Source organism: Sus scrofa, chromosome 1 (assembly GCF_054392235.1).
Source record: "Sus scrofa isolate SSC_HxYL_T2T_F1_AM1 chromosome 1, Sscrofa_HxYL_maternal_Yorkshire_Landrace_v2.0, whole genome shotgun sequence".
NCBI classification, from domain to species: Eukaryota; Metazoa; Chordata; class Mammalia; order Artiodactyla; family Suidae; genus Sus; species Sus scrofa.
In genome coordinates this window covers 279,423,120-279,446,090 of record NC_139383.1, presented here as the reverse complement: position 1 = coordinate 279,446,090, position 22,971 = coordinate 279,423,120, and the positions used below count along the sequence as shown (strand labels likewise).

General features: G+C 40.6%; 1 protein-coding gene across 50 annotated transcripts in view; it reads right to left on the bottom strand.

Moving 5' to 3' along the window:
* GAPVD1 (GTPase activating protein and VPS9 domains 1) overlaps positions 1 to 22,971 on the bottom strand; it is a 76,835-nt gene that overhangs the window by 14,690 nt on the left and 39,174 nt on the right. For 6 of the 50 annotated variants that reach the window (XM_021068637.2, XM_021068648.2, XM_021068628.2 and 3 more), the window contains 11 exons: positions 22,717 to 22,846; positions 21,531 to 21,656; positions 18,519 to 18,692; positions 16,450 to 16,590; positions 14,737 to 14,871; positions 14,126 to 14,245; positions 9,226 to 9,303; positions 8,725 to 9,095; positions 5,735 to 5,822; positions 4,682 to 4,762; positions 163 to 297 (listed from right to left, as the gene is read on the bottom strand). In XM_021068637.2, coding sequence (XP_020924296.1) covers positions 163 to 297; positions 4,682 to 4,762; positions 5,735 to 5,822; positions 8,725 to 9,095; positions 9,226 to 9,303; positions 14,126 to 14,245; positions 14,737 to 14,871; positions 16,450 to 16,590; positions 18,519 to 18,692; positions 21,531 to 21,656; positions 22,717 to 22,846 — 1,579 coding nt within the window. The remainder of the gene's footprint in view (positions 1 to 162; positions 298 to 4,681; positions 4,763 to 5,734; positions 5,823 to 8,724; positions 9,096 to 9,225; positions 9,304 to 14,125; positions 14,246 to 14,736; positions 14,872 to 16,449; positions 16,591 to 18,518; positions 18,693 to 21,530; positions 21,657 to 22,716; positions 22,847 to 22,971) is intronic. The other 44 variants (XM_021068646.2, XM_021068728.2, XM_084995210.1 and 41 more) reach the window with 11 other exon arrangements.

Sequence of the window (22,971 nt, the reverse complement as noted above, 5' to 3'; positions counted from 1 at the left end):
GATCATTATACAACTACAGATGTGATAAATTCATTTGAGTAATAATAAAAAAATAAAAAAATAAAACAAAAAAAAAAAAAAAAAAAAAGGAAAAGGCTACTTCAACTCGGATCACCTTTACCCTTCATCACCGTGATAAAAAGTGACTATTCCGTTCTTTACCATGATTATCACCTGCACTCTCATAGTTTGCCAGTGCTCCTTCACTGGGGCTGGTTCGTTTAATGGCATTCCTGTATTTGTCCAGGATATCTTCAGCGACCTGAGCTTGTGCACTGAGTCTAGGGCTGGGATCATCTGCAGGGGAAAGGAGAGTGAGAGAATGAGCTCCCCTTGCTTTGCCCCCACTCTGATGTTAGTACGATACCAGTAGCATAATCCCGAAGGCGGATTAGGAGGTAAGACTTAAAAAGAGCACATATCTCAATGTTATAAGAGGCACCATGCAGCTGCCTACTTATCCCATCTCTAGGTCTGAGAGCCTTGCCAAAGCACGAAATTGGGGAGGTTAGCTCCACTTTCTCATCATCGCCAGAATTCTGCATGACAGCGTCAAAAAGTTCAGTGCAGACTGAATGGATGATGGGTTTCTAAAGTGTTTACGCTCAAATCACTGTTATTAGCAATTCATGCTAACAGAACTTCCAACAATGCATTTTTATCTGCAGACTTCATTTATTCAGACTCTATTCTGGAGAAGGAAAAACAGCATTCAAACTTAGAATTAAATCCTTTTAAATAATCATTTTAAAATGCCTTCCTCCACTCTTCCTTCATGAATTTCTCTCTCTATACCACATCTGAAAACTTCAGATATTAACATTCTACCTCACTAACTCGCACCATGACGGAGCAGACCCTGGAGCAGAGCACTTTTGTACATGCAATGGTGACAAGGCACTTCTAGAAAATCTAGACATTGCTGGGGAGTGCTGGAATTGTACCTGGGGTGCGCAGAGAAAAAGCTTATTATCACAACTACGGATGCAGCACTGGTTACTGACAGGCCCACTATCCTGTCTGCAAAATCAGCACAGCCAAATATTTTCCTGGAGTCAGATGATAGAGTCACTAACATTTGACAAAGCAAAGAACTGCTACAGATCTATGGGACAAAATACAGCTCCATAGTGAAATGCAAACTGCTGTAATAGATCTTGGCCAAGCAGGTCATGTTCACATTCTGGTAGAATCCCATTTTTAAAAAAGTCTAGGAGTTGGAGTTCCCATCGTGGCTCAGTGGTTAACGAATCCACTGTGGACTGTGCTGTAGGTCGCAGACATGGCTCGGATCCTGTGTTGCTGTGGCTCTGGCATAGGCTGGCAGCTACAGCTCCGATTAGACCCCTAGCCTGGGAACCTCCATATGCCGCAGGTGTGGCCCTAAAAGGACAAAAGACCAAAAAAAAAAAAAAAGAGTCTAAAAACACATAGGAGTTCCTGCTGTGGCACAGTGGGTTAGGAATCCAACCGTGGTGGCTCATGTCTCCACAGAGGCTCAAGTTCCATCCCAGGCCCAATGCGGTGGGTTAAAGGATCTGGCATTGCCACAGCTCATGCACAGGCCACAGCTGAGGTTTGGATGCAATTCCTGGCCTAGGAACTTCTATATGCCATAGGTGTGACTGTAAAAAAAAAAATAAAAATAAAAGCACATAAAAATCACTAGGATTTATGTATGTGTGTGTTAATAGCAGCTAACATTTATTGAGCACTTACCAATGCCAGGAACTGTGCTAAGCGCCTTGCATGAGTGATCTCAATCATTTATCACAACAACCCCTAGAGTGAGGTACTATTATCACCCCCGGTTTTAAGAAGAAATCAAAGTAGGAAGAGGTTAAAGTCTATGTGCACAGGCTCTTCTCTTGCTTCCATTAAAAAAAAAAATACTTAACATTCGTGTCTCTGCACAAGTATGGGAAACAGTAAAGAGAAATGATTTCCAAAATAATTTAATCTTTCTGCTACAATGATATCTGAATGCCTAAGAGTCCTAATAAAATCTGACCTTCTTCAAAATGTAAACTGATAAAAACTTTATCATTACAAAATCTTTTTTTTTTCTTTTGCTATTGGTTTTGAGTGCTGTTGAGGGCTCTGAAAAAGCGCTGAATATAGTGAAAAAAATAGTGTTGCTTATAACCTTTATCTCTAAACATCATTCTTAAGAATTTTATCTGAGGACAATAATTAAAACACACACAGGAGTTCCCGTCATGGCTCAGTGGTTAACAAATCCGACTAGGAACCATGAGGTTGTGGGTTTGATCCCTGGCCTTGCTCAGTGGGTTGAGGATCCAGCGTTGCCGTGAGCTGTGGTGTAGGTCGCAGACACGGCTCGGATCCAGCGTTGCTGTGGCTCTGGCATAGGCTGGTGGCTATAGCTCCGATTTGACCCCTAGCCTGGGAACCTCCATATGCCGCAGGGGAGCAGCCCAAGAAATGGCAAAAAGACAAAATAGATAAATAAATAAATATTCTTAAAAAAAAAAAAAACCAAAAAACACACACACACACACAAAATGCTGTATCTACAAAGCTGTGAGCAGTATTTTCAAAGTAGAAAAAAAATTGATATATTTTATGTATCCAAAAAAATTTAAATATCCAAAAACAGGAGAATGTTCACTGTAGTAAAATCATATAATAGATTATCTTAGAAACAGTAAAAATATTTTAAAAACCAATTACGTCTAGTAGAAGCTGAAAGAGATTTATGAAACAGCATGTGGCAAAAGAATACAAAGACACATACATACTCTGATGTTATCATGAAAAACCATGTACTATGGAAAGGCTGGGAGAGAACATGAAAAAAAAACAGAATAGTTAAGGTGGTAAGATTATGCGAAGACTGCTACAAAATTTCCTTTCATAACATTTAAAAAAACTGATTTAATGATACTTTTCAATGGGTCATTAATTAGTGGGTAGAAATTTCTGCACCAATAGTGAAGCTAAACTGCTTAAATCAAACACAAACAAAATGAAATACTGCATGGAAAAAACTTCCTCAGCTTCTAGCTTAGGCACCAAGAACTAAGAAAAGTGTATTGCCTAAAGACACAAGAAAAAGCAGTTCCTAACTTCTCCAGTTACCACTCCAACATTTTGAAAACATGAGCTTTCATTAAGCGTCTACTCTGCGGACGGCGGTGGAGTCCTACAACTAGGAGTCTGGAAAGAAAACGTAAATATCTCGCCTTTCCCACTCCTCTCAATCAGACTCTAAGTTCTGAAAGAACCAGAGTCGTGTGTGATTTGCCTTAACACCTACAACACTTAGCACAGTGCCTGGCATGAGTCAGATATTCAACAAGTATGTGCTGATTGAATAAGATAGGCTTGACCCCTCTCAGCAGGGAACTGGGGGCCTGAAAGCACAGCTCCTGCTGTTTAAAACCCTTTATTCTGGGAAAGTCTCCTCATCAAATCAACAGGGATGTATTCAAGGACATGGAAACGTCTATTTTAGAACCAGACGTGACACTGAAATGGGATTCTACCGGTACCATGCTGAGCTCTTTGGGAAGGACGTTCTTTTGAAACCTATCCCAGTTTTAAATAAATATCTTCATTTTAACTTAGTAGGATCATTTAAAATCAAGATAAAGAAAAAAAGAGGTGGGGAGTTCCCGTCGTGGCGCAGTGGTTAACGAATCCGACTAGGAACCATGAGGTTGCGGGTTCGGTCCCTGCCCTTGCTCAGTGGGTTAACGATCCGGCGTTGCCGTGAGCTGTGGTGTAGGTTGCAGACGCAGCTCGGATCCCGCGTTGCTGTGGCTCTGGCGTGGGCCAGTGGCTACAGCTCCGAATAGACCCCTAGCCTGGGAACCTCCATATGCCGAGGGAGCGGCCCAAAGAAATAGCAAAAAGACAAAAAAAAAGAAAAAAAGAAAAAAAGAGGTGAGAAATTGATTTCCCTCTAGATGCTCTTCCGTTCCTGGAAACAGGACACAGCTACCAAACTCCAGGCTGGGTCATGGACACTACCTCTCAGACTTTCTCCTTTTAAGGTGTTCACTCGTAACATGCCAAAAAGAAGCTGCGAAATCACAAATGCTGAATAAGGTAAGAACCCAACCCCTAGTTGTATTTTCCTTGGGTCAGATGGCAATGTTAAAATGATTCAAGCTGTAAAAAATTGGTCAAGTTTATAATAAATTTACAATACTGTTTGAACACTTATCACAAAAAAAAAAAGGAAATGATTAAGTAAAACAGAATTTCACGGTGATCCTGAATAATCGAGAACTACAGATGGAAATAAATTTAGAATTCTATGATCAACGTTCGAGAAAACTATTCCGTTCACGATCCAAAGATACGGCATGCACAGCCCTAAAACCGTCACCACACTCCTAGCAGGCACTGGGTGTCATCATCCCGCTAATGTCGGGCTCGAGGGTGTGGCTGGAGGCTCGGCATCAGGGGCCTCATCATAAACCGAGGTTATGATAATGAGGATGAGGATGGCGGGGGCAGTCTGCAGGAAGAGCACACCGAGAGTCACTGTGGCCACCAGCCGGAGACCACAGGGCTATGAAGAACACACTCCCCACTGGACACACACAGACACACTCTTCTAAAAAGGCAACGCTTATGGCACCCAAGAAAAAGTGTTATGAAATATGTGCTCTGGGAATGAAGGAGCCAGGAAGTCCATGGGTCTACAAACCTGTGAGTGTTGAGAATCTGTCAGGCCCCAGATCATCTTTGTCTTTTTCTTGTTTTTCTTTCTTTCTAAATGGTATAGGAGCTGGAAATTAAATAAAGTCAGTAGTGTGACACATATAACATACTGCACTACTCGGAAGACAGCAGTCATTTTGGAGTTTACTGGTGTGCCAACATTTCTAAGTGAAAGAGGTGAAACGTTTAAAAGCTACGAAATCCCGAGTGTCAACTGATAATCATTCTTAGAATAGCACTGAAGGTTCTTAAAGAAGCTTTCTGAATCTGCTTCGGGGTCATCTGCCAGAGGAAGAACGATTTAACAGGAATCTATTGGGACTGAATCAAAACCACGGCATCTGAACCTCTACTCAAAAAAACAACACATCCAAGCTCTGAGCCTCATTCTCTCCTCCTCAAGTGGGCTTGAGTCTGGCGTGAAAGCAGTGCTCCAAAGCTCCTGAGCGCCACAGTGCCGGGAAGAGGCCTTTGGAAGAAGCCCCTCGATCATCTCTCCTTTCTGGAAAAGGTGCTTCTGCCAACTCAAATTTCAATACCCATTGGTGTGATGCCAGGCCACTCATGAAAAAAGCAAACGATTTTTACACAACTGCCTTCCAAAATAAATACTAACATTCAGGGTATTGCCATTCTCAATGAACATAAACCTAAGAAGTTTAAATTTTCTCCAGGAATGTCAAGGATGAATTTTCCATGTTTGTTTAATAGCATCCCTTTTTCCTACAATAATTTTTAGTAATGAATACATCAAAAGTCCTGTATTTTTAACTTCAATGGTACATGATATTTAAACAACCATGACCTTCATGACTTTCATTTAAGAAACCACTCCTACCTCCTACAAAGAACAGGCGCCGTCACTTCAAGAGCTCTACCTTAGCATTCACTTGAGTGGAAGCATTTTCTATCCCTCAGAGAGCTAGAAACTCGGGCCCCACAAGCCTCACAGAGGAGTTGAGATATGGGCTCTCTGAAAGAGATTTGGGGGCTTTGCTTCTTGTTGCTAATATAGCATTCTGATATTTTATAAAATTACCTTTAGGCATGGCAGAAACAAAACGTTTTCTCCACCAAGGTCTGTTCCTGTCTGATTTCTCATCATCGCTATCTTTGCGTTCTTCAGTCTGTAGAAAAAGTGTGGGATGATTTATTTGGAGTTGGATAGCTGGATAAATTACTATGAAAAGGATTTTAGTTGGTCTGTCAAATGCAAAAACCACTAGTTTGTCTTCAAAGCAAAACTGTTCTTATTGTGGAGGCAACTTTTGGAACATGGAACTATACATTTAAGCACCAGATGAGGATCAGATCACTTGAAGGTATTCATTATTGTGCATCACTCTTAGTACACCAAAAACTTCACACAGAGTCTAACATAGAGTAGGCACCAATAAATACTCATACAGAATGAGTAAATACAATGAAAATAAAATCTAGAGGGAGGAGTTCTCACTGTGGCACAATGGGATCAGGGGCATCTCTGCAGCACCAGGACACAGGTTCAATCCCCAGCCCAGCACAGTGAGTTAAAGGATCCGGCTTTGCTGCAGCTGTGACACAGGGCACACCTGTGGCTTGGAGCTCATCCCTGGCCCGGGAACTCCATATGCTGTGGAGTGGCCAAAAAAGAAAAGAAAATCTAGGGGTCGTAGAGATGATAGCAGGAGTATTAATAATAAAACTAAGTATGTACTGAGTGCCAAACACTGAACATGAGGACATAAACTATCTCATTTAAACGTCACAGTAGCCTTAGGATATAGATACGATTATTAAGCCCTTTTTAGATGAGAAACATGGGGCTGAAAAAGGTTACCTCCCCTTCTTCCCCAAAGTTATACAGACTGTATGTGGCACAGGTGGGATTCAAACCTAGATCTGACCAACTTCTAGGTTCGTGTTTTGATCACAAATTACGAGTTATCATTAAGACCACATGTCAAAAGGTACAGACTGTGATTCCTTTACTAACCTATCATGTGACCTTAGACAAATCATTTAATTTCTGTTTTTTCATCTACAAAACCAGAAAAAAAAATACCTTCTCTAAGGATACCTATGTGAATGGGACATCAGAACCTAAGCAGAGAAATGAGGGCATCCAGGGAGGGGATGGGATACTGATTACATACAGGGGGACTGATCAAATGAGCACGTAACATGAAGAATAATGAAAGCAGGTTTCTCACTGCTGGAGAAGGGAATTACAAAATGGAATGGGAGGAAGACGAACTCAGTTCTATTGTTTTTAGACTAGAAATGGTTCTCTACATATAAAGATATAAAATACAGAAAGAAATACAATGTAAATGTAGTACACTCACATACATAAACACACACACACACATACACACTCCCTACCTCTGTCTACTCAGAAGCCCTGGGAGCAGCAACACCCCTACAGCAAAGAGCAGACCTAATATCCAGATCTTGATTTCTAAAAACTGTTTTCTAAAAGGAACAGGGTTCCTTGGAGAAATGGCTGATGCCAGGACAGATAGTACATTTTGTGGCCAGAAATAATTTCTTGTAACATTTTGTGCCAGAAAACAAAGAAATACTCAAAGAGGGCATTCCCATCATAGCTCAGCAGAAACAAACCTGACTAGCATCTATGAGAATGAAGATGTGATCCCTGGCCTCGCTCAGTGGGTTGAGGATCCGGCATTGCCGTGAGCTATGGTGTAGGTTGCAGATGCAGCTCAGATCCCACGTTGCTATGGCTCTGGCGCAGGCCGGTGGCTACAGCTCCGATTCAACCCCTAGCTGGGAACCTCCATATGCCTCAGGAGCAGCCCTAGAAAAGGCAAAAAGACAAAAAAAAAAAAAAAAAAAAAAAAGAATACTGGACCCAACTTGAAGGGTGACTGCTGGCCAAATCAGGGACAAGCGGGTTTCAAAATAAATGGCAATTAACAAACCCGCTGACTAAAAACGGAAAAGCATGAGCCCATAAGATATAATAAATGGATAAATTAAAAACTTGATCAAAACCAGGATATTTACATATTTTCAAAATTCTCTCTCCCCCTGAAAATATGTATTAATTACAAAGGGGAAAAGAGTAACTAACAGTAGTAGAGGCTGGCAGACAGCACCTTCATCAAATGATCCAAACGAAGAGCAGAGCAACGGGACAGATTCAAAGCGTGTGCTACCGAAGAGCATGCGATGAAATGAACACAGTGTCACTTCAGCGACAGTCCTGCCGAAGATGAACAGCCTGAATCTAATCATGAGAAAATATCAAGCCGACCCAAATTGAGGTACATTCTAGAAAATAACTGGCCTGCAACTTTCAAGTCTGTAAAGGTCATGAAAGTCAAGGAGAAACTGAGGAAATGTCCTAGACTGAAAGAGACCAAAAACACATGACACCTAAATACATGATGTGATTCTGAATGGGACCCTTTCACTGTAAAGAATGTTCCTGGCACAACTGGGGACACACAAATGGGGCATGAGACTGAGACGGCGGTGATGCATCAGTATTTATTTCCTGACGTTCATGGCTGTACTAGGATGTGTAGGAGAAGGTGCTTGTTTGTAGGAAGCAGACACTAAAGTCTTCACAGGTGACAGAGCCTTGGAGCATCAGGTTGGCAACTTACTCTCACATGGCTGGGCTGGGAAGGTTCTTTGTATCTCCTTGCAACTTTTTTTGTAACTCTGATTGTTTCAAAATTTTAAATGATACCTCATTGGGAAAAAAGAAAAAAAGATAGGAAAAAAAATACTTCCTCTAACCATCTCTGAAGGAAACTGTGAGGTTTAAATGAAATGAGATAAAAAGTTGCTTAGAGAAAAGTTAAAAGTACCATAAAGATGCAAGATTCATTACTACAAAAGCAAAGTGCAGGTTTTTCATGGGTTCTATAGTCCTGGACATACCAGACGGACAAATCATCTTTCATCATGACACTGTCCATCCTTCATCCTAGATTTACATGCTGCACGTTAACTGCAGGTAACAAGAGAAGCAGACAGATGGAACACTACAGCTAACCACAGTTAGCAAGTCCATACCTCTCCTCTTGAGGAGTCCTTACTCGGGGACGACGATGACGAATGAGGTGCAGCCACCAAAGAAGTAGCACCAATGGCTGCGGCTGGAGGGAGTTCTCGCTCTTCGTTCCCTGGACGTCGGTTCCAGCTGGGGTCACTCATAGGTCGCCGGACAGAAGACACTATATCAGAGCTTCTGCTGCGAACTAATCTCTCAGGGTAAGAATGCCTTTGTTTGAATGCTTCCATCTCAGCTGGAGTTAAAACATGGGAACTGAAGTTTGGCAACCTGGCCTCATTTCCTCCCACAGCTCCTTCCAGGATTGGGGGGTCGGGAGGTGGATGCGATGGCCTGGCATAGTGAACCTTTGGCCTTACCACGGCGGAAGCCCCTGGAACACAGGGAAAAAAGTTTGCAGCTGAGAAACAACTGGTCCGACAAAGGCATGAACAAAGGGTTTTGGTTTCATTCTTCTGTCTATGACAAAACAAGAGTCAAAAAGTCCATGTGGCTACTGTTACCTTCATGTGAAGACAGTGGATCAAACATGGCCAGCAGAGACTCTGACTGAGAAGGAGGAGAGGTCAGCTGGTGGGCACCTAAAAAACAGATGAGCCAGCTGTCAGACCAAGTCAGAACTCATGCCTCAGGGAGGGTTACAAGACAGTGAAAAAAGGCTCTATCTTCCCAGCCTTCCTTTTTTGACCAATTAGAACCTGAGGGAGGAGTTTCTGCTGTGGCACAGAGGAAACAAATCCAACCAGAATCTATGAAGATGAGGAGTCAATCGCTGGCCTCACTCAGTGGCTCAGGGATCCGGCATCACCGTCAGCTGTGGTGTAGGTCACAGACATGGCTTGGATCCTGCACTGCTGTGGCTGTGGCATAGGGTGGCAGCTGTAGCTCTGACTGGACCCCTAGCCTGGGAACCTCCATATGCCTCGGGTGCAGCCCTAAAAAGCAAAAACAAACAAAAAGAACTTGACGGGCATATCAGGAAAAACAGAATCTAATAAATAGATTCCGATTACTTCAAATTCACTTTACGTTTTTATCTACATACATGGATTTTAATTATATTTCAGTAGTCTAGCATCCACATGCACATTATTGCTAATGGCCAAATTGCACTATGGTTCATGCAAAGAGCAGAGCCAAGAGATGTAAATCATCACAATTTTCAGAATGTCACACACACACACAAAGGAGTTCCCAAATGGTGTCCATGAGGATGCAGGTTTGATCCCTGGCCTCGCTCAGTGGGTTAAGGATTTGGCATTGCTGTGACTGTGGCATAGGCCAGAGCTGTAGCTCTGATTCAACCCCTAGCCTGGGAACTTCCATGTGCTGCAGGTGTGCGCCCCCCCCCCCAAAAGAATATCACAAGTTCCTTGAATCTCACCTTCCTTCCATCTACAAAATAGGGGCAATACTATCTACAGAAAGAGATAATTAAAAGTCGTAAAATTTGAAATTCTAATACTGCTCTCAGCAAAACCCAATTTTTAAGAGAACTTATAACAAAAGTAATACTAGATAATACCATAAAACGAACTTGAACTTCTAAAGTAAACTTACTTAAAGCTATAGGGTAAAAGATGACTCCTCTAAGCATATGTCTAAACAACCAAAATTATGATATTAGAGTAGATAAGTATGCAGAGACTAAAAGTACAAATATACAAAAGAAACTGTTATTCTAAACTTTTTGATTCTGAGCTCTTTTTTGATAATGAATTATTTTGCCATTTGATTTTTTTGTTCTATGTCTACCTTCCTTTTTTAAAATTATAAAACTACTATGTCATTATGAAAGACAGCTTAGAATATTCTCAAAATTTTGGTCTCAGAACACTTTTACATTCCTATAACTTTTTTTTTTTTACTTTTTGGGGCCACTCTCGAGGCATATGGAAGTTCCCAGGCTAGAGGTCAAATTGTTGCTGCATCTCCTGGCCTACACCATAGCCACAGCCACAAGGGATCCAAGCTGAGTCTGGGACCTACATCACAGCTCACAGCAACAACGGATCCTTAACCCAGTGAGCAAGGTCAGGGATCGAACTCACATCTTCATGGATACTAGTCGGGTTCATTTCCACTGTTCCACAATGGGAACTCCTAAAACTTTTGATCCTATAAGCTTACTTACGTTGGTTTTATCTAATGGTATTTACCATATTAGAAATTAAAACTGTAAAGAATACATAAATAGAATTTTTAATTTTTAGTAAATTTTATATTAAAAGTTTATATATTAATTCATTGAAACTTACCCATTACATGGTAACCCAACACTTTTTAATGAAAAATAACTAAATTTTCCAAAATAAAAAAGAAGAGTGACATTTTTACATTTTTGGTAATGCCTTTTAATGCAGGACTTAATAGCACATGGCTAGAGTTCCCTCGTGGCTCCATGGGTTAAGGATTCAGCATTGTCACTTCTGTGGCTTGTGTTTCAGCTGTGTTGTGGGTTCCAGCCCTGGCCTAAGAGCTTCCACATGCCACAGGTGTGGAAAAAAAAAAAACAGAACACAGCTAGATTCTCATATCTCCTTCTGCTTTCAATGTGTTATACTATGCTGTTTTGGTTGAAGTATAGCTGGTCTCACACAGATATGTAGGTGGAAAAGAGGCAATATTTTAATATCCTTTTCAGGAAAATGTGGAATATTATTCTTTGATACTATACCAAATCTTGACAAGTAGTAGGTTTTTTAAAGGTGAGCCACAATTTGGAATCTGAAACCAAATCAATAAACTTTGTGTACTCTGTTACACTGAAACTAATTGGTCTATCTTGCACTTTGAATGGATTTTTTTTTTTTTTTTTTGGCTGCACCTGTGGCATGTGGAATCAAACCGTATCACAGCAGTGACCCAAGACACTACAGTGACAACGCCGGATCTCTTACCCACTTGCACCACAAGGGAACTCCTAAACGGATCTATTACTCAAGTATGATTTTGTAACATCATTGCAGTGATCATCTGAAAAATATCAGTTCAACAGATATGCAGATCTTGCAAATGTTGGCACATTTCATCATATATCAAAAAATGACATTCTTAAGATCACCGCCAATCTTGTCAGAAAAGTTTTTAAATAGCAGAAAGCTGTCCAGCTCATGGAGGTGGAAACAAGTTTTCCAAATCTCTAATTTTTATTTGAAGGCTTGAATTTTATCACTGGCAACAAACTCTACCCTGCCAATTGTTTTCCTTGAAATGTCAGGCTCATTTTGTTAATTTTCCAGAAATGTCTGTGAAATAACGCAAGTATGAATAACTACAAGTCTGTCATTCTTTCAAGTAAAAATGAAAAACAAGTAAGCTCACAACTCAATCATCTAAGTGCTTTTCCTTGAGACACTTTATCACATTTCAGAATGCAGCAGATATGCACTTATGGGTCTTTCTTATTTCTTCAGAATACTAGACCAACGCGTACTCAAGAGTTAAGATACAGAATTAAATAACTTTTATTGCCTCATAAAAGACATTCACAAGCAAAACACTTTTAACTGTGACAGAGTACAGTGACTGCTGGCACGCTCTGGCGCCACTGCCTTGCTTTGTGCTAAGGCCTTAACAAATCTACCCACCTCTGCTTGTGCACTATTAGTGCAACATCAATAACCTTTTATTATTATAAAACTAGTTTTGACCTCTTAACTCCCCAGCCCTGAAAAGGTCTTAAAGGCCCTCAGGGGTACATGGAGACTACAGTTTGAAAACTGCTGGGTTTTTTTGGTTTTTTGCTTTTTAAGGCTACACCCGAGGCATATGGAAGTTCCCGGGCTAGAGCCAAATTGAGCTATAGCTGCCAGCCTACAGCACGGCCACAACAACGCTGGATCCTTAACCCACTGAGCCAGGCCAGGGATCAAACCTGCATCCTCAAGAATACTAGTCAGGTTCATTACTGTTGAACCACAAAGGGAACTCCAAAAACTGCTGTTTTAGAACAGTGGTTCTCAACTGGTGCTATTTTGTCCCCTAAGGGATCATATGGCAACATCTAGAAACTCCCATTGTGGCTCAGCAGGTTAAGAACTGACAAGAATCCATGAGGATATGGGTTCAATGCCTGGCCTCACTCAGTGGGTTAAAGATCCAGCATTGCTGCAGACGTGGCTCAGATCATGTGTTGCTGTGGCCGTGGCACAGGCTGGCCGCTGCAGCTCCAATTCGACCCCTAGCTTGGGAACTTCCATGTACCACGGGTGTGGCCTTAAAAACACCAAAAACAACAACAACAAAAGGCAACATCTGGAAACATTTTTGGTTTTCATAACCGCATGAGAGGGAGGGGATAGTATACTTTTGGTAGAGGCCAGAGATGCTGCTAAACATCCTCCACAGTACTGAGTATAAGGAAACTGGTTTAGAATAAACAAATATATACATACATATAAAAGTACTTCAAACCCAGCACCCCATATATAAAACCACTACTTACTAGCATTCTGGTGCTTCTTTACGGTGCTTTCTCTAAGAAAGGTGGTTTTTAGTGTTTTATTATCTTATATAAAACTATTTAAAATAAATTTTCCAAGTGATATTATGTTCTAGGTATTTCTCTAAGTTATTTCTTATTCTTTAAAGTGTTTAAAAGATAGCTGATTATGAGTTCCCATTGTCGCTCAGCGGCTGACGAATCCGACTAGGAACCATGAGGTTGCGGGTTCGATCCCTGGCCTCGTTCCGTGGGTTAAGGATCCTGCATTACAGTGAGCTGTGGTGTAGATTGCAGACGCAGCTTGGATCCTGAGTTGTTGTGGCTCTAGCATAGGCAGGCAGCTATAGCTCGGATTAGACCCCTAGCCTGGGAACCTCTATATGTTGCAGGTACGGCCCTAGAAGAGGCAAAAAGACAAAAATAAAATACAATAAAATAAAATAAAGATAGCTGTATAAATTCTAATAAGTGGTTACATCAAAACTCGCTTAAGAGTTCTCCTGGTGGCCTAGTGGGTTAAGGTTCTGTGGTTGTCACTGCAGTGGCTCAGGTCACGGCTATGGTGCAGGTTCAATCCCTGGCCTGCGAACCTCCACATGCAGAGCCCTCGGCCAAAAAAAAAAAAAAAATTCACTTAGCCATTCTATTTTTCAGTTCTTAGGTTGTTTCTAATTTTCCGCCAATATAAACATTACACAGAACATGTCTGTTCATATGTAATGAAATATGAAATAGTTCTCTGTACATGAATTATTTCCTTATGACTGATTTCTAAAGTGGACTTAAGAAACCAAATTTAGTACATGAACTTTATTTAAAGGCCTTATGCACATATTGCCAAGTTATGCCCCAAGGTGCTATACCAATTCATATTATCACCAGTGATGTGTTAAGAGTGCCAGTTTCAGCCACAGATACGATCATTTCAAAAAGCCGTTCTCATTTGCCCTTCTTACCATGAGCTATTTCATCCATGTCTGGACTAGTGACAGAGTCTTTACCCCCAAAATCAGAGCTGCACTCAGACCTCAGGTCTTCAATTTTATTGGGAATATCCTCAGAGGTTGCACTTATACCTTAAAAAAAAAAAAAAAAAAAAAAAAAGGTAAAAAATAAACAGCAAGAAGAACAAAATAACCACACAAAAAGTTTATGAAGTTTGGAAAAATGTATACATCTCAAACTTTGGGGTCCCAGTTCTTTACATGTGAGTTGCTTGGTATTACATCCTTTACTGTATTAGTGCTTAAATATATTTACCTTGATTTGTACAATATAATCAGAATTATCACGTGATATCTAAATAAAGCCACAGAGGCTACCAAGAACAGATAGAGTTCTGCGTGTGTTAGAGGTGTTAGAGGTAACACACGCAGATTGTTTATGAACTATTTTGACAGGTTCTATAAAGCCATGCATTAACTTCTCATAGATGTCAAGTCCCATGGAAATACCTGTTTCCTGGAAATTACTCAGATCTTAAATAAAACATCCTTGCTATCAACTATAAATGGGGAGGTAGGAACACACCTTCAAATCCTTATTCCTTAAAACAAGACAGACATACCCGACACAACACTGAGGCCTGGTGTGCTGGGGCGGGAACTGACCTCCCTGACATCCGTATCATCAGATGTGCTACCCAGTCCAGAACAGCTCTCCAGTTCTTGCAGACGTTCCTCCTGCTTTAGATCTGGGGCCTCTAAACAGAAGATGTGAGGTAGCACATTAGGGATTCTATTAGCAAGTCACAGCTTCAGCTTTCATGACCCAGATGAAGAAGACTACCAGGGCATGAATGGGATCAGTGCAAAGTGACTTCTAAGTCTGGGCCAGTTAGCAAAGTCACTGAAATCGAGTGTTAAAGAAGTCGAGGTTGTGATTTTCATTCCAATACAGGCCAGTTCACTGCGGAGAGATGAAAACTCTGCTTCCAGACCACTAATCGAATATTCTATTGGTTAACAAGCAAACTAACAAGAGAATACAGAATAGCTTAGCATTAAGTCAACCACTTTAAAAGAAAAAAAAGGAAAAAAAATAGAATGGATAAACACTGAGATCCTACTACGTGGCACAGGGAACTATATTCAATATCCTGAGATAAATCATAACGGAAAAGAATGTATATACGTATAACTGAATCAATTTGCTGTCCAATAGAAATTAACACAACAATGTAAATCACCCACACTTCAATAAAAAATTTTTAAAGTACAAAAAATAAACAAATAAATAGATAAAATAAAAAATAATTCCTGTGGATGATCAATGGTAGTGAACTTATCCTACTGCCTCCTTACGTAAAGGTTAGCATGTCTGAATGTGTTGACATTATAAAATACACATCAGAATAACTTCATTGTTCTTGAGCCAAGCTGGTCAAATAGAATGTAATTCAGATATATGTCTATATTTGCATTCAGGTGTTTGATATTTAGGTGAAGGATTTATATTCATAATCAGAAAAAAGAAAGGCAATGCATAAGAGAAAGTACAAAAGACCTTCTATACATTTATGATAATCCTGCACAAAATAATTCTCAGGATTCCAGAGTCTCAATTTCAATGCTTTTCAAAAGCACATTAGGTATCTTTGGGTCAACTTTTCCAAATCTAAACATGTTTGCCAGGCATCCAACCACTCAGGGTTCAAGCTGTACTGCTTTCCTATCTTGTGATAAGTTAGTGGGAGATACTGAATTCAATGTTCCACAGTATGCTGATGAGTTACTAACAACTGCTCCCAAAATGACTGAACAGAGTCAGAAAGCACCTGCCATTTAGCCTATGCCATCTAACACTGCATTTTTTTCATGATGGACAGAAAATACCCTAAAGTAAATTGTCCCTTTGAAATTATTAGCAATGTGGAGTTCCCGTCGTGGCTCAGTGGTTAACGAATCCAACCAGGAACCATGAGGTTGCCGGTTCGATTCCTGGCCTAGCTCAGCAGGTTAAGGATCTGGCGTTGCCACGAGCTGCAGTGTAGGTTGCAGACTCGGCTCGGATCCCACGTTGCTGAGGCTGTGGCACAGGCCGGTGGCTACAGCTCCGATTAGACCCCTAGCCTGGGAACCTCCATGTGCCACGGGAGCGGCCCTAGAAATGGCAAAAAGACAAAAAAAAAAAAAAAAAAAAAAATGAAATTATTAACAATGTGATCGCCTCATACTTGTCAAATGTATATCTGACAAAATGTACGTAACAAAGAAATTAGGATACCTTATATTTAAAACTTCTGTGCACATCAAAAAGCAAACAATGAGAGCATACTAACCTGAGTCACTTGGCAATACCTCTACACTCCAAGCTTCGCTTGTTGTCTCTGATATGGTAGAACCAGTGCAGGGGTCAAGAAGCACTGACCCTGAACCTGGCAGGCAGAGTAAACTGCCTAACATATTCTCCGCTGCTGCACCTGTATAACCAGTAGGGAGCAAAGGGTTAACAAAGATCCTGAGGGAAAGAGCAATGACAATGGAAAAAGGCCAAAGCTACGCTAACAAAATCTCTTTACCCACAAGAAAGAAGCCAAGGGAAGAGCAGTTTCAATCAATAATACCACGAAAAACACAAAGTTCCCACTTTGGCCATGATGACACAAACTCCTTTCCATCAGTTTCCTACTGTTCACCTTGGTCTCCATAGAGAAAACACAAACCATGAGGTCATTTCAACAAGCCTTCACCTTGGCTTTTCAGCAAATGTGACATGTCCTTAACATCTTTCTAATATTGACTGTCTCTCAGGGATTAAAAACACTCAAACACAGACATTTAACCACCAGAAGGTTATACTGGCCAAATGTTTTCTTCTGGCACTTTAGCCACATACTCAAAGCAATAAAACACACATTGCCTCTGCAGCACGCATTCAACTGCAAATACAGCTTGTTGGCCCAATACAGCTTACTGCCAGGAAAAATACTACTTTGGCATCTGGAACAAAATAATACAAAACCAACTGAGAAATCTATTTATACTACTTAAAAATACAAATAGAAAAGATGAAGCATTATTATACACCTGTTCTGAATACTCAAGTTCAGAATGCTCCACTACTTCTGATTAAATCTAATAAAAGAATGATTCTATTTCAGTCCAACCCTTTTGGCATAGGGTTACTGGTAAAAGTTATTTTTTAAAGATATGTCATGAATAATTACAAATAAAATAATGCCTGGAACCTCCCTAAACATAATGGGGGGAGTGGATAAAAAGGTGGGAGGAGATGAAACAAAACTGCCATGGGTATGAGTTCTCTGGTGGCACAGTAGGTTAAGGATCTGGCATTGTCACTGCAGCAGCTCAGGCTGCTGCTGTGGCTTGGGTTCAGTCCCTGGCCGGGGAACTTCCACATGCCATGTGGGAAAAAAAACTGGCCAAGTGTGTATGCATAATTGCTGAAGCTGAGTGATGGGTATTCAGTGTTCATTATGCTGTTCTCTCATGTAGTTGTTTGAAATGTTCCATGATTTAAAAAGAAAATAAAGGAGTTCCCATTGTGGCACAGTGGTAATGAACCCAACTAGTATGTATCCATGAGGACTCAGGTTCAATACTTGCTCAGTGGATTAAGGATCTGGCGTTGCCATGGGTTGTGGTGCAGGTCACAGATGCAGCTTGGACCCATCGTTGCTGTGGCTGTGGTGTAGGCCAGCGGCTGCAGCTCTGATTCGACCCCTAGCCTGGAAACTTCCATATGCTGCAGGTGCAGCCCTAAAAAGACCACCCCCCAAAAAAAAGAAAAGGAAAGAAAAAAAAAAGATGGTGATTACAAAATTACATGAATTTGTCAGAGCAGAAAGAACAGTATCCTAAAAAGGGTATCCTAAAAAGGGTAAATTTTAATGTGTGTAGACTGTATCTCAATAAATTTGATATTAAAAAAAAAAGAACAACAACGACAAAAAACTGGTCCTTCTTTCTAGCTGAATTAAATCTTCCAGAAGTAAATTCAGTTTTTAAAGAATCTCAGTTATCATATTATTCTGAAAATTTTTATGGCCATAATCTGTAAGAATTCTCATCCTAAGGTAAGTTGTTTAGTCTCAAAAATATAAGCTAATCATAGGCTAAGTCAAGACTAGATAAGAAGTTAATTCAAAAGACTGGTTTTTATTTTTTGCAGGGGACAGGCACTTAAATGTAGACAGGGAAAACACTACCTATATTTAAGAAAAGAAAAAAAGAAATACACAAATGCCTTGTCACAATCATCTCAGCTTCCCAGTTACTGCTAACATATACACCATGTTTCTCAGAGCACCGAAGTTCCCTCCCATGAAGGGTAGGTGGGTAGGAAAAACTAAACAGCAATCTTCCAGAGACGTTAAATAGCAGTTACCTGCAATTTCTTGTAAGCGATCTTCATCGACGTTAGGGTCAAAATCACTTCCCAAGACATCTGTACTCCAGGTTTCACTCACTGTCTCTGATATATCCCTATCATCTGTCAGACCCATCATGTCACGAATTTCAAACTTCCTTAGCTTATCATCAAGATTATCCTGTGTTGTAGCTATCAAAAACAAAATTTCATTTTTTAATCAACTTTTAAAGAACCCATGTCTTTGAACTTCAAGTTTCATATTTGACCATTAACATTCAGCACATAGTATGTTCAGTGTTTTACTAAACTATTCCCTCAAGGATGACCTCTTTCTCTGAACTGAGCTCAGCATACATCCTCCCCCCTTCTGGTAAATTAACTGGGGCCACTGATGTCATCAATGGTCTCCCTGTCCTCTACATTGTGACTTTGGTCAAGAATTGGGATACAGTCTTCTGTCTTTGAATTTGCATAGGCCTGGTTACTTGCTTTGTCCAAAAGAGTAAGGAGGAAGTGTGCCAGTTGCAAGGTTAGGCCTCAAGAGGCCTTAGGAATGTCTGCTCTCTCATCCCTGCTTCTCCCAGGAGAACAAGCTACCTCAGCCTGCTGAAGGATAAGGAATCACATGGAGCAAAGCAAAGGTCATCCTAGACCAGTTCCCCATTAACCAAGAGACCCCCAGCTAAGATCAGCAGAGCTCCCTGCTCGACTGCTGGTGACCATAAACACATACACGGGTGAGCCCAGTTCACCTGACATGCTCAGACTTGAGCGCAAAAAATAAATGCTTACTGTTTTAAGTCACTAAGTTTTGGGGTGGTTTGTTATGTAGCATTATTGTGGCAATAATTAACAGATAAACCCATGGCAAATAAAAATTTTTCCACTTGACTTGGATACATCCTCTCAATTGAAGCAGTCTGCAATTTGCTTCACTCACTTCTTAATCTACTATTTCACGAAGTGTAGACTGCCAATCACCCATGTCAGAATCACCTACAGGGCTTGTTAAAGAGGTAATACTCTTTCAACTTTTTTTTTTTTCCTCTTTTAATTTTTTTTTTTTTTTGTCGTTTTGCTATTTCTTTGGGCCACTTCTGCGGCATATGGAGGTTCCCAGGCGAGGGGTCGAATCGGAGCTGTAGCCACCGGCCTACACCAGAGCCACAGCAACGCGGGATCCGAGCCACGTCTGTGACCCACACCACAGCTCACAGCAACGCCGGATCGTTAACCCACTAAGCAAGGGCAGGGACCGAACCCGCAACCTCATGGTTCCTAGTCGGATTTGTTAACCACTGCGCCACGACGGGAACTCCTAATTTTTTTTTTTTTTTTTTTTTTTTTTAAGGGCTGCACTTGAGGCATATGGAAGTTCCCAGGCCAGGGGTTCAATCAGACCTATATCTGCCAGCCGTAGTCACAGCCACAGCCATTCAGGATCTGAGCTGCATCTGCAACCTACACCACAACTCCTGGCAACGCTGGGTCCCTGACCCACTGAGCAAGCCCAGGGATCAAACTCGCATCTATGGTTACTAGTCAGATTCGTTTCCGCTGCGTCACAGTGAGTACTTCCTCAACTTCTATCTTAAGCTAATATTATTTTAGGTTTCTGCTATTTGCAGAAATTTTTTTTTTTTTTTTAGGGCCTCATCCATGGCATATAAGTTCCCAGGCTAGGGGTCCAATCAGAGCTACAGCTGCCGGCCTACATCACAGCTACAGCAACGCCAGATCTGAGCTGGGTCTGCAACCTACACCACAGCTCATGGCAATGCTGGATCCTTAACCTGCTGAGTAAGGCCAGGGATCAAACCTGCGACCTCATGGTTCCTAGTCAGACTCATTTCCGCTGGGCCACGATGGGAACTCCCTATTTGCAGAAATTTTTATCCTAAATATAACAGTGACAAACTGGTCCAGTGAAACACAGCAGTAGTTTTATTCAACACACGTATAACCCAACTGGCAATACTCTCTTCCTTTCTAAAAATACACTTACCCAGGATTTCTAGAAACGAGACATGGGAACTGCCTTCTGCCCCCGACTCCCTGGTGATTTTTTTTTTTTTTTTTTTTTTTTGGTCTTTTTGCCTTTTCTAAGGCGGCTCCTACAGCACGTGGAGGTTCCCAGGCTAGGGGTCTAATCAGAGATGTAGCCGTTGGCCTATGCCAGTGCAACAGAAACTTGGGATCCGAGCCTCATCTGCAACCTACACCACAGCTCGAACCTACACCACAGGGATCGAACCCACAACCTCATGGTTCCTAGTCAGATTCATTAACCACTGAGCCATGACGGGAACTTCTCCCTGCTTTTTATGCCCATTAAAGTCACTGCCTCAAATTCTGCTGAGTGCATGTGCCCTCAACACTCCTGTGAAAGCCATCAGTGATCTTTCAATGGACAAATATAAAGGACTTTTTCCAATTAATCTCCCTAAAGCACAACAAGGATCCATCTACTTTTCATCCTTACCTTACACTGTTACTCTACTTGACAGTTCCCAAGTACTACGGTTTTCTGACTTGCTTATATTATGTGTTTACCTAGAATATCTCTAGTTTCAGCCAACACAATGCCAGCCAGGCTTTAAGCATAGCATTTTTTCCAAGTAAGCTTTTCCTTATACTCTCAACCACATGCATTACTCACTCAGAACTGCCTGGGCACTTTTATGATACTTTTAATCATTTGCGTACCATTCTCTTCCTATTCTAAGTTCCTTGAGCCCTGAGTACTTATCCTAGCATCTCCTTAAGATTTTAATATTACAGAATTGAAATACCAAATATTACAGAATTCAAGTAATTCATTTTAACTATTCTACGTGACTTAAGCCTAAATAATTCATTTAGCAACCAAAGACCGTTGTAAGAGCTGAAGGAACTATGAATAAATGCAACTTTAATGGTCATTATATCATCAACCGAACACAGTCAACGTACATGGAAACAGATTGTTTACTGTGCAACCAGGTAAATTCTCTGCTCCTCCAGCAACTGCATTCAACCTCACTTTACCTTGCTCATGCTCTAACAGCTGTAGAGCTTCCACTCCATTACTCCCAGAAGGTCCCGCTCCAAGTTCGGACACAGATTCCCCTTCCAGGTCTAGTGAGGATACTGAATTGGAACGATTTGAAGGACCTAGAGGAACAGCGATACTGTGAGTGACCTTTTTAAAACAGTCAAGATCTACCATAAAATTTTTTGTGCCTTGGTAAGAAACTAAAAACACTCATTAAAGTGCTTTTAATGCTGCATTTACACCCTGAAAATAAACATGCCTTTTAAGCCAGCAATTGTGCTTTAGAAATTTATCCTAAGAAACTAATCACAAAGTCATCTGAGGTTGCTTGTTACAGGGCTTCTTATAATGTCTGAAAAGTGGAAGCAATCCATATGTTGAAATAAATTTTGATATTTGCCCATTTGAGATGAAAACAGCTCTTAAAAACCATGTCATTCAAGAATAATAAATTACAAAGGGAAAGGTTACCGTTATATTGTTAAACAAAAAAAGGTTACGAAACAGCATAAATTTAGTTTTGCTCTAAAGAAAGCAAAATGTTAACTGTTATTAACAGAACGGCAAAGTTAGAGATGATTCCATTTTTTTCCCTCATTTTCTTATGTTTTCAAAAGTTAAGTCAAAAGGAAAACCTATTACAGTTAATGTTTATTTTAAAATGTTAGTAAACTTGAAAACTTTTCTTTAAAATTTTGTCCCAGCACATGGAGTGACATATTCTCATTTTACAATCTTGCCGTTTAATTTTCTTTCTTATTCCTATCCTTTTTTCCATTGTATCTTTCCGCCTTATTAAAACAACATAAGTATACACAACAGCCTGGAATACTAGTGAGCCCATTTTTTCCCATTTAGACATGCATCATATCCCTCTAAAGGAGCGCTATAAGCTTTGGTACATATCAATGCTAGTGAAACAGAACGTGGTATTATTCAAGACGCAAAGAAGACTTAGATCTTCTCCATTTTACACGACCAAAGGTCTCTTGCAATCTTAATTTTATTCAAGAAACAATCTTTACAGCCAACTGTTTTAAGATCACTGCAGGAAAACTTCATTACTCTCCTCAGTGAGAGGCACAGATGGTGTAATTATAATTTATAAGGCTCCTTTAAAGAACACAAAACAAAGTATTACTTGAATCACACAACTCCTTGAATGAAGTAACCCTTCACCTTCAGATATTCCTTCCAGATTATCACTGCAGAGGGAAAAGCGCAAGGTTTTATCAGGTTTACCGTGGAGTTTGTTTTCATCAACAGGGACATCTCCTTGCCCTCCATCCGAAAGCTGCATATTTAGGACCTGAAAATTAAAAACGCCCTTAGTTTATCACAACTGAGAAATTACTAATAAGAAAACAAACCACAGCTAATGCATATTTAAGTTCTTCTTAATATTACGTTATCACTTTAAACTAAAACCCTATT